Raw genomic sequence first — 12,474 nt, 5'->3', positions numbered from 1 at the left:
TTTATAATCATTTTACAAAAAAAGAATGGCAGATGAAATCGTATGCCTAACCTGGAAGAGGGCGTCACTTTGGCACTCTATTTTAGAAGCTTTTTCTCATGTTTGGCATCTTGCTTGCTTTTTATTTTAGTGTTTTGATTTGTGTTTTTGTAATCCCCCCATTCACAAATCATGCTCTCCCACTCAAGTTTGAAGTCGATCTGACGATGTGAAGGACAGACATATATGCGTTAAACCAGGGCCTACATTACATCTACATACAATGTTCATTCTCAATTTGCATGACTGCATAACAGTTCCCTCCCATACTTTCCAGACTTTGTTGTTCAATTCCAAAACTTCTCAAGACCTAAAAGTGTTCAAATTAATGTTCCATACAATCATAGACCCTTGCTGGACCCTGATAACAATGTAAGACAAAGACCACATGGACAAACTTGTATATTTAATCGATAATGATTTATTATTATCAATAACAGTCATTTGTGTCACACAGAGTAAAATAAATCTAAAAGTACACTCGTCGAAAAGGGGGGGGGGGGGGGGTCCGGGACAAAATACAGAGTGCAAAATAACAATAAATAAAACTTGGGGGGAGGGAGGGGGGTGATGAAATGATATAAAACTATGTAAAATGACTGTTTGGTAGTGAGAGGGACCACAAGTTCACACGTCCATAGTAGCATTTATACATAATATACATAAGCTTTCTTCGTTAAAGGGATAAACTCATGTAACATAGTGTTATTCCCACAAATACACAAGAAATTGTCAACTCTCGAGACGTTATCAGTCCATGCATCAAGACATTTGACAGATTGTCATTTAGGTTTGAGATACAAAATAAAGACAACAAAAATACATCCTCTACTTTGAGACTTTTTAACCTTCCACTTACCCGCACCACCGGAAACTGACTGGAGACATACAGCTTTGGGTTATTTCAAATATGATTTTTTAGGCTCACACGACATAATGTATTAATAATGGCAAAATAACAACCACTAAGTATGAATGATTTCTTTTGTCAGACTTGGTTAGAGCTACTGATATCTCACTGGGTTTTTCCAATGCATATTTACACCAACAGATGTCACGCTAACTCAAATTGCTGAAGGTTACAGCTAGGATACAGTAGAGAAACAAGCCCGACTCGTCAACTTTGAGCTCATCAATTCATTTGCATAGCATTATTTCACCCAAGGCACCTCAACTGGGGTGTTCCGTTAGCTTAGCGCATATGTACAACACACCTTTAGGAACACAAGCTTGTCCGCTGTGCTAATTCCTCACCGAGCTAATGCAAAACAAAGCATTGGATTCATGATTGTGTGGAGTCAAAAGGTTGCTGAAAGCTGACTGCATAGCTAAAGCTGTTCTGTTATGGAATGCAATGTTTAAAAGGAAAATGACAATAGCGACCGAGCCCTGCTCGGTGAAAATAAACGGTCATAGTGTGTCAAAATGGCTGGGAAAATGTGCTGAGTGATTATTATCCCCAAAGCTGGTATGGAAACTGATGGTGACTCCTATGGCTAAAATGGCCTGAAACGTCCTTCCATCTTTGTTGAAAAATCTGGTGGGGGGGAGGAATCCGTTTAGGTCACAAAACGGTAGCATTTCCTCACTGCCCTCCGCTCTCAGAGTCTTTAGGTTTCGTCTCCGGTGCTGCGATGACACTCGCCCCCACCACCTCTGGGTGCACCTCTCCAGGCTGTGGAGCCTCTGTGCTGGAGGGCGGAGCTTCTGCGATGGAGGGCGGAGCCTCTGCGCTGAGGGCTGCTGCCTCTGTGCTGGAGGGCGGAGCCTCTAAGCTGGGGGCCGGGGCCTCTGTGTTGGAGGGTGTGGCCTCCGTGCTGGAGGGCGGAGCCTCTACGCTGGGGGCCGGGGCCTCTTTATTGGAGGCTGTGGCCTCCGAGCTGGAGGGTGGAGCCTCTATGCTGGGGGGTGGAGCCTCTACGCTGGAGGTTGGGGCCTCTGTATTGGAGGGCGGCTCCTCTGCGCCGGAGGGCGGAGCCTCTGCGCTGAGGGCTGGTGCCTCTGTATTGCAGGGGGTGGCCTCTGTGCTGGAGGGCGGAGCCTCTGCGCTGAGGGCTGGTGCCTCTGTATTGCAGGGGGTGGCCTCTGTGCTGGAGGGCGGAGCCTCTACGCTGGGGGCTGGGGCCTCTGTATTGGAGGGTGTGGCCTCCGTGCTGGGGGGCGGAGCCTCTACGCTGGAGGTTGGGGCCTCTGTATTGGAGGGCGGATCCTCTGTGCTGGAGGGTGGAGCGTTTCTGGAGGGTACCGCCTCCTCCTCTTCTTCCTCGACCACCTCCACCTCCTCACCTGTGGGCGACTGGAAGCCGCTGTCGTCATGGGGCGGTGGGGGGAAGTCCGGCGTGGCCTCTGGGGGGCTCTGACACGGTGCAGACACGGTGCCCTGCTCTGTTTCTGTGGCTTCGGATGGGATTTCCTCAGGATGCGGTGGAGGTGGCAATGCCTCCTCTAAAGCTGACGGTGGCTCCTGGTTGGTGTGTGGGAGTTCCTCCTCCGCCACCGGCTGGCTTTCCTCTCTCTGCACGGCGTCATCCACCACCTCTACGGCGCTTCCTGTGGCACATTCACCCACTGATGGGACTTCTTTGGCCTCCTCCTCCTTCAGGACCAAACCGTTTGTCAGGGCAGGAGGGAGGGGGTTCTCCGGTGTTTTGGGACTGCTGGTTCCGTTCTCACTCTGGCTTGTCTTGTCCGCTTGGCTGTCCTCATCCTCTCCTTCCTCCTCCGGGACGCAGTCGACGCCGGGCACCTCCACGCACGACTCGCCGGGAAGAACCGGGGAGCCCTCCACCTGGATCATGGACACCACCTGCTTCATCCTCCTCCTCTTCTGGGATTCCTCGCCCTCGCCCTCGCCCTCGCCGTCCTCCCCGGCTCCGTCCGCCTCCTCCTGCTGCTGGGCTCCGTACTCCCCGGCCCAGTCGATGGAAGGGTTTTCGCCCAGAAGGTGCAGGTTGGGGTCGCTGTTGGTGAGGACGATGCTGTCCCTGTACAGGTTGTGTCTCCGCTGGACCGCTGCCTCCTTCACAGCTGGAGACGGGGAAAAGAGGTTTGTTTAGAAAGTGCTTGGACAGGGATGAGATGAAGATATATATATATACTGTATATATATATATATATATATATATATATATATATATATATATATATATATATATATATATATATATATATATATATGTATATATGAAGAGTTCAACGCCATTCTTAAAATGAACAAACAACATCTGTTTGATACTCCCTGGAGTGCACATAGAAAACATTATTGAGGTGATTTATGTGAAAATTATCAGATGAATATGTTTTAGTTATGATTTCCCAAAAATAAATTAATTACAGTATAAATACATCAATATATCAAATAAAACGATAAAAAAATCCAAACGGAGATACCTGCTTTTGCAAATGAACTCTTCATATATATATATATACCGGTATATATATATATATATATATATATATATATATATATATATTCCCCCCCCCCCCCCCCCCCGCCCGTTGCGACCAATACACAACACCAACAAATTGGCCGGAAAGGAGCAGGAAGAAGAGAACTTATTATACCTGCCCCTTTCTCAAACTTAAATGATGGTCTGCCGTTTCCATAAACAATAATCCCAATAACAAGCTAAATAACATTACGACAATAGTTACCAACCTGGTGATCGCGACACAATCATAGGTCACATGTGAGAAGACAAAAAATAATAATATATGTGCTCTGATTTTAAGACCGACCCAATGAGTGATGTCATCAGCGACACCATTAACATTGACATCACCAGTGACGTCACCCAAGGAGTTCAAAACAGCACTCAGTGAGTGGTGTCATCAGCAATGACATCACCAGCGAAATCACCCAAACAATTACACAATGTTAATTCACCCAACAACTTCATATTGTCTAATTGTTCTTTTCCTATAAATCTTCTTGAACTGAAAAATACCCACACAACCCTTTAAATCATTCGGTAGAGAATTCCACAGTTTAACACCAATAACTGAGACACACATCTGTTTTAAGGTGGTCCGTGCATGCTGATGCTTACAATTGTATTTCCTTCTGTGGTCTTCTTCTACCGAACTAAAAACAACTTTTGCAAATTTTCTGGCAATACCCTCCTTTTTGCTTTATACAAAACCAACAATGTCTGTAATTCAACTAAATCTTTAAGTTTGATTAGTCCTGATTTAATAAACAGATTGTTGGTATGTTCTCTCTCTCTCTATATATATATATTGCATTAATGTGTGCATGCGCTATAGTCACATCGCAGGGCGTGCAGTGTCAAGTAAGGCAAATTACAAATTACACTTTGATTTTAAGACTCAAAACAACTTATCAAGACTCAAGATGATTTGTTGAGTAATCTCCCATTAGAAACAAGGGAGTTATATGACCAAAATGGGATGTGCTTCAAATCCATACGTGTGCAATAAAGCGTAAGAGAGCAGAAGCAGACAGGGTGCATCAGACTGGTATGAGACTGACCCATCATGATGTCCTTCATGACGGAGTGCAGCACCACCTCTTCGAAGATGTTCTCCACCAGGATGAAACGGGAGAAGTCCTCAAAGATCAGCTCCTGGAAGCGTGGCAGCTCCTGGAATTCACATTCAAGTTAACATGGGGGTTAGGAGAGCAGCATCTAGGCAACCCCAGACCTATCAGACCTATCGTGCTGATATTGAGCCACCCGTATATCAAGATAGGATCATTCTGATCCAGATATCATGGTGAAGATAAACTCAGTTACATGCTGCCATCTGTTGGACAAATACTGTTACAACACGTTAGGCTACAAATTGCAAACGGTCTCTTCTACATTTTGCAAATGCAGCTTAGACAGTCTGTAATTCACGCCCACAGAACAAGGACAAAGGAAGTTGGGGGGAGGGGGGGATGCTTCATACCGGAGGAAGTTCGAACCGATGCAGGTGATTGGAGATACGAGCGGATGTCCCGCCTAAAAGGTGGGACATCCGGGATATCCCCCTATCATCGCTCATTATTTCCCCTTTCCGTTTTGACCAACTTTTCCCTCCAACACATTTTGGATATATGTATAATTGCCATGATGCTTCCAGGGGGTGGAAGGCAGAGTTCAGTAACAGACTGTGCTGGACTTACAGAGGCGCAGGAGGGGCTCAGCTGCTTCAGCATGTAGGGGATGAAGATCTGCAGGAGAGCCTCGCGGAAGAAACGCTTCCTCACCGAGCTGCTGTCATAGTCAAATTTCTGAGGATGAACACAAATAAACAAACAAACAAACAAACAAATAAATAAATAAATAAATAAATAAGTAAATAAACAAATAAATAAAGCATAACAGAATGTTTGTGTAGAATGAATGGTGAATCTGTGCAAAGTCTCTTTCCAAAACCGCCACTTTAAAAAAGTGACTCCTCCTCTTACAAAATGATTGCTGGACTGACATGAAAGTAAAATCATGATGGAACACGGTTGAAGTTATTGGGTATCCAAAGACTTATACCCACAGAAAAAAGCGTTTTTTTTTTTTAGTATGAAATCATCTACTGTATATTAGAAATATTCAGTGATCGATTTTCACTTATGTCAAAACGAGATCTATATTGTGGATTGAACATTTTCTGGAAGCTGTTCAGTGGCCAGTCACCTAAAAGAATTTCATTAGTCTGGCCTTCACTGGAGCATTTATTGTCCAATGATGATCTAAATGTTGCTTCAGAGCTATTTTCACCCTGACAAGAACATCATTCTGTGGCAGAAAGAAACATGGACTGCTTGTGATTCTTTGGGCATGAAAACGGTCATATTTAATTCAATTCAAATGTATCAGTATAGGCCTTCAGAAGCCCATATGAGCCAGCCTCCTGTGTGTGTGTGTGTGTGTGTGCGTGCATGCGCATGCGTGCGTGTGTGTGTGTGTGTGCGTGCGTGCGTGCGTGCGTGCATGTGTGTGTGCGTGCGTGCGCGTTGTACCTTGATGACTCGGTCCTGGCAGCGCTGGATGGTCTTACAGAGTCCCTCCGTACCCTGAGACTCCAGACTCTGGTGAAGTATCTGCTCAAAGGTGTACACCGCATCGTCCATTTGCTGCACGAAGAATAGAATCCAATCAGCTTCAATTCATAGATCGCCAACAAAAATGCAAATAGAGCAACTAAAATGAAGGAGGTCAAAGGTCAAGGCCTTAGTAGCATTGAATGTGAAGTACTGTTGTCTCTGTAGTACCATGCACGTCTGCATATACTTATATTATTATATTACTGTTGTCTCTGTACCATGCACGTCTGCATATACTTATATTATTCGATGTATGCTTTGATTATTTCACATGTCTTTGCACCAGCATCACCAAGGCAAGTTCCTCCTAACATTCATTGTACTTGTGATTCACTTGAGTCACCATTAGAGGGCGCTCTCTCCCTTGTAATCCCACTATAAGTGCAGCATTAGAATCTGCTCTACTACTTTATGCAGCTGCACAAGATGAATCCTGTTCCCACTCTTGACTCCAACCAAAACTAGTCTATGCTTGCCCATCCCCCCCCCAGTAAGTAATTCAAACGTGCTAAGCCGTCAAATCATTTTGTATCGAAACAATGCAAAACTGGCATGTTAAAAACGCAGAAAAGGTGAGTTTGTGTCACTTTGCTGCAGATGACATCTATTTTAGGATAAATATCACTTTAAGATGACATAAGATGGACAGCTATTGTACCTTACAAGCTTTGTATTTGTCCTGTTGTATGAAAAAAAATACTTTAAAACCCAATACTAGATGAAACTATGTTAAGGACATTTTTCTTAAACAGTGTAGGACTCCCAATGGGAGGTTTCAAGGGCTTATGTTTATGTAGTTTGTAAAGTCTTTGGTTCATGTTAGTGTTTGAACTCTGGGTGACCTTGAAGAAAACTCTAAACACCCCCTCCTTTCCCCCGTCCGGCCCCGCTGTGGAGGCCAGGCTGAGTGATTTCTCCATGGGGGGTGAGTGGGTGAATGCCTGACTCTAGGATCTTTTCCCTGAAGATGCAAGTCTGGAAACATGTGGAAAATTAAACCAGTTATTTCTAGTAGGAGTTTTGGAGTTTAACAAAAATATCTGGAAAAGTATGGAAAAGGGTTGTTGTTGTGTCTCAATACTCATACAACTACACGCACATCTTAACAAGTCATTAATCTACTTTTGAGCCTTAAAATAAACAAATAAATTCTTAAAGTGGGAAAAAAAACATGCCAAATGATCATTTTAAGTGCTATTTTCTTGATACTAGTTACTACTTTTTAAAAAATTCAGAAACTGCATGGAAAACAAGTGTAATTATTTCAGGTCAGTGGCAGCATTTCTCCTCGTTACCGTCGTTTCCAGACCTATCAAGCTTCTTTTGGGATATCTTTAATCAAATGATGTCACTACACTGGCAGATCATTTAGCTGGTTTCAATACATTTCAACTTGATACTTGCCATTATGTCTTCTTTCAAGAAATCATCGTAAAAACAAGAAACATCCTTTAAGACATTTTCACTTTTACCAAGGAAATGTCCTGAAACATGACATTCTCCTGGGAGGTGGTGGTCAAATCAGTTGAAAAGCCGGTGAAATGATCTCTAAGTGCAATAAGCTGATTAAAAAAAGAGGTGGGGAAAAAAAAGAGAAAATCCTAAAATGAGCTTGACAAGTCTGCAGACAAGATTAAATAACCTATAATAATAATAAGTCGGTCACTTTTTGCAGTGTACCACTTGCTGACCAGAGGGCGTGTTTAAGACTCTCGGCCACAACAGACAACAGACTCCCAAGCTTTCAAGGACTTCAGTGGAAACAGCGGGGCCACAAACACCAGGCCTGAGGAAGGGGCCTGTCACATGAGGGAGGGGCCTGTCACATGAGGGAGGGGTCTTTCAGCCTCACCAGTGCGACCTGGGCTTTCGTTACTGCCGACCGCGAGGCAGAAGAGCGATCAAACACAAAGAGACTCGAGAGTGGAGAGCCTCACCTCTCTCATGAGGATCTGGGCCCGCTGCACGAACACCGAGGGGCTGGACACGTCGAACCTCTGCTGCAGACCGTCCATGCTCAGCTGCTCCACCTTCTCATAGCAGCTCTGCATCTTCACCGGGTGGAAGGCCAGCATGCTGATCTTCTCCATGTGCTGCGGAGGAGGGGGGGGGGGGGGACAGTTTGTTAAATATGGTATTCAATGAACCACGTTGGACCCTGAACCCTTCTAAAAGTTTGTCCTCACCAATACAAATCACTGGATGGATACTCTGCTTAAGTTAATTTCGACATCACATCTACTTTTCTGAACAGAAGCAGATCACACTCCTTGATTTATGCCAAATATCCATACACTACAGGATGTCCAAGAAGTCTTGCCTGCACATCTCAGTTGGACGGTCAAGTGATCCAAGGTGCTGCTGGGATTTCAGGTCTTTTGAATGGTGGAGTGGGTTTGAATCCTACTAACATCATGCAGTGTTGATACTTGTCTAAGTTGTCATTTTCGCTCTGACTGCACTCTTATCATAAGAATACCAGAGCATCCCATCCTCAATATGGTTTTAGCATCTTAAAAATCAAAATCAAAAAGGTATAAAGTCTAAAGTATCAATTTAGCTCAAAGGAAGACATTTCCATTTGTCAAAAACGATTCCATTTCCTCTTGTCCCATTGCTATCATTTGGTACTGTACAAAATGATCATGGAGCAGTTGGGTTGGTAAACGTGTGTGCTGTGTGCTGGGTATTCAAGAATCCTCAGAATCCAGTTACTTGCCAGTTGGTACCACCAATGGGGATGTTCACAAGTCCACTTTCTCATGGTTGACTATTCAGTAAGTGGTCTAAATTCATATTGGTCTCTCAGTTCAAAGCATGCTAGTTTGGCTAGCTCCCTCTTCCTAACTTGCCCAAATGGCTGGATGCCTTTTGTTGTGATGGAGTTATGGCACCATCCACTGAACCAGATTGTCCTTCTAGAGATTTGCCCTCACTGGTCTTTTTTCTTTGACATACCAAGCTATATTACTCATGAACACTGGACTCAGAAACACCCTCCCTCCCTCCCTCCCTCCCTCCCTCCTTCCCTCCATCTCCTCACCTCTGCCACAGTCTCCTTGGTGCCTTCGTTGAGGGTGTTCTTGCTCATGTCCACCAGCTCCCTGAAGAAAACGTCGCGGACCTCGGAGAAGCCCCGGCTGGTGGGCTCCATCAGGGCTTCCAGGATGGAGCTGATGTAGGGCTGGATGCTCACCTTCAGCAGCTTCTCTGCCTTGGGGAGGACCACCGCTGGAGGGGGGTTGGAAGGTGGGGTACATGAGGGAAGAAAATAAATGGAGGTTATTGTGCAGGATCGTAGCTCGTTGACTGGATTTGAAGATCTTGGTCGGTAGTTTGGTCAATATTATGGATGCCAACTGCCCACTCCACTACAGAACAACAAATATAGTATGTGAACTGGAGTTGGGTTTGCAACTACAATATACTCCATAGGCTCTGTTTTTTATTTATAGTCCCTCTTATTTGTTTCTTCGCTGTATCTGATTGATTATTGATAAAGTCCTCACATCTCCTGTGGAATCCTTCCATATTATAGACCTTATTCGCTAACCCCGGACAGCGCCATATTGTTGACATACCGTCCTGCAGCTGACAACTATAGTAACGGCCTTATTGTCGTTTCTGTTCCATTACAAAATAGCGATAGTGATGACAGCAATAAAAACCCCAGAGTTGTTGTTTGTATGCTGCCGTTAATGCCTGTAATAATAAACAAAAGAAAAAACCAGGTGAACAGACTTTGCTGTGAGGAGCTGTCAGAAAGTTTCACCTGTCGCTCCTAACTATCCACACATCTCCTGTGCTGCTGACGTATCCTCCGTCTCGCTCCCTTCACGTCTGAGGACGGTAGAGATAGAAACAAACCACAGGGACTTTATTGCTGTCATTACTACAGCCATGCCTAACGCAGGTCACCATCCGAACACAATTGGAACGATACAGGTAACGCTAACGGCGGCTAGCTTCCTATAAACGCTGCTCTCACATAGGCTGTCACTTAAAGCTGCAGCGCTATGTCAACAATATGGCGGCGGTGGGCGTGCCCGTACGTGAGTGACGTCAATCGAATAAGGTCTATGTCATTGCGACAGAACTACCACTGACATCTTCCAGCATGAGCAGTGCAAGGAATGCTGCTGGTCTGCGTGGTCCCTGCTCTGTGACAAGGCTGCAAAGCTGTTTGAGGTGTCAAACTACATGCTGTCAAACTACATGTAAACAGGCTGTAAAGCTGTTTGAGGTGTCAAACTACATGCTGTCAAACTACATGTAAACAGGCTGTAAAGCTGTTTGAGGTGTCAAACTACATGCTGTCAAACTACATGTAAACAGGCTGTAAAGCTGTTTGAGGTGACAAACTACATGCTGTCAAACTACAGGTAAACAGGCTGTAAAGCTGTTTGAGGTGTCAAACTACATGCTGTCAAACTACATGTAAACAGGCTGTAAAGCTGTTTGAGGTGACGGGTCAAGGGTCAACTAGCAAAACCAACATGCAAGTTTCAGTTGAGCTTAATTTCACAGTGTTCTTTATTTGATTGTATTTAAGCTCATGACATTTTTTCCTCCAACTGACCTCGGATCTTGTTGGTGACGTGCTCCTTGGAGGTAATGATCTGGTCCATGTCTGTTCGTATGGAGGTCTGCAGCACGGGACGTCCCGCCTCACACCGCTGCACCACAGCCTCGTACTGGGCTTGGCACTGGCGCTGCACCAGGCCGTACACCGCGTCACTGATCTGGACACACACACACACACAAAACAATTCAGGGTGTGTCCTTTTAAATATTTTTAAAAATCCATATCAAACCCTGGACTCACCAGCATCCAGTTCCTCTGCCTCTCGTGCATCTTGCCTTTGAGTCGAGGGGAGATGAGCTCCCTTAGTTCATTGAGGAGACCATCCATCACCAGGTTGGACAGAATCTGCAGGGAAACAGACACGTATAAGTTACACAGAGGATCACAATCACCGCTTTAACTCAATCATGGTGACGCTGGTGTAGACGACGTATTGGCAAGTTACTAACATGCTAAGATAATTACATACAGGGGCAACAGGGCGGCACACTCAGAGCAGAAGGGCAGTCTACATCAGTGATTCTCAACCCCTTTCATATCAAGGATCCTGAATTTACTAGACATCAGGGCAACAGACCCCCACTCAGACCCAAAACACATCAGGACAACAGACCCCCACTCAGACCTAAATCACATCAGGGCAACAGACCCAAATCTGAGAAGATCTTTATTGCCAGATCTGAGTTTGTCCAGAATTCCTGTATTGTAGGTAGAGTGATCATGGTGAAACTATCATTAAAATACTCACAATTTGCTGCAAATATTGAACCGAAGCCTTTTTGCAGGCATTTTTAGCAGATGTGTGCAAATAATGCCGGGTAATATTAAATAGAACGTACTAACACAAGTCATAGGATTACAGTCGGAGGTGAGGTGAGGCCAGGCATCATGTGGATGAGAACATGTGAATGTTTTATAATGAATTATATTTGCAACATGCTTTTCTCCGCTAAGTGTTAGCCTAAAGGGAACCATCACTCGCATTCCTGCAGAAGAGAATAATTGTATAAGATACAGCTGGCTTCACTGTACAGTAGTAGGCATTGTACTCTTAATTCACGCATTTATCCTGCATCTACAATGCATTAGAATCTGAATATACGTTTTAGTGGCCAAGTAAGTTTGCACATTACAGATCCTTTCCAAAAAATTTGAATATCAGTGGATTGTCAAGCAAAGACATTTAAAAAAAATTGGCGGAGATTCAGAGGGAGTGGACTGAGGCTGCATGGAGTCAGTCATAACTGAGAAGTAACTGCTGATTTTCTTCACACTATTCTAATTTCTTGAAATACTGTTTGTTTGTTTTTTGGAGCTGTAGGCCAAAATTATGAAGAATGAAACAAATAAAGGCTAGAAATATTTCACTTTGTGTGTAATGAATCTATGATCTATGAAAGTTTCACTTTTTGAAAGGAATTATGGAAAAAAAAAACTTTTCCATGATATTCAAATTTTTTGGAAAGGATCTGTAATTCGACTTGGTGGGTTAAACATAAAACAACACAAAATGAAGGCTGTGTATACTTTTGTTTTTAAAAGAGCATGTAATGAAATAGTGTTGATATTTATTATCAAACTCTTTTTTGTGCAGTATGCATATTGTTCCGTTTTAACCTGACTGATAAAAAGCTATAGAGAACTGCAGGAATGGGTCCGGTTGCAGGTTGAATGTTGCATCTTCAGCGGGAAAGTGAATGGTGTTTTAGCTAAATGCATAAAATAAGGTCTGTGGTTAACAAAAGTTTATGGGAGTGGTCATTTGTGTTCAGCAGGATAATAATCTTCACAAACGTGAATC

General features: G+C 44.1%; 1 protein-coding gene across 1 annotated transcript in view; it reads right to left on the bottom strand.

Moving 5' to 3' along the window:
• Positions 1–461: 461 nt before the first annotated feature.
• The window catches only part of niban2b (niban apoptosis regulator 2b), a 67,441-nt gene continuing 55,428 nt past the window's right edge, over positions 462–12,474 (bottom strand). Inside the window, exons 7-14 of the mRNA XM_083645257.1 lie at positions 10,914–11,018; positions 10,668–10,830; positions 9,132–9,319; positions 8,026–8,181; positions 6,005–6,118; positions 5,171–5,278; positions 4,532–4,643; positions 462–3,066 (exon numbers count right to left, since the gene is read on the bottom strand). Coding sequence (XP_083501383.1) covers positions 1,625–3,066; positions 4,532–4,643; positions 5,171–5,278; positions 6,005–6,118; positions 8,026–8,181; positions 9,132–9,319; positions 10,668–10,830; positions 10,914–11,018 — 2,388 coding nt within the window. The 3' untranslated portion in view covers positions 462–1,624. The remainder of the gene's footprint in view (positions 3,067–4,531; positions 4,644–5,170; positions 5,279–6,004; positions 6,119–8,025; positions 8,182–9,131; positions 9,320–10,667; positions 10,831–10,913; positions 11,019–12,474) is intronic.

This window comes from Poromitra crassiceps (genome assembly GCF_964638095.1).
Source record: "Poromitra crassiceps genome assembly, chromosome: 10".
NCBI classification, from domain to species: domain Eukaryota; kingdom Metazoa; phylum Chordata; class Actinopteri; order Beryciformes; family Melamphaidae; genus Poromitra; species Poromitra crassiceps.
The sequence above is the reverse complement of the archived record's forward strand: the minus strand, read 5'-3'. Positions and strand labels throughout refer to the sequence as shown.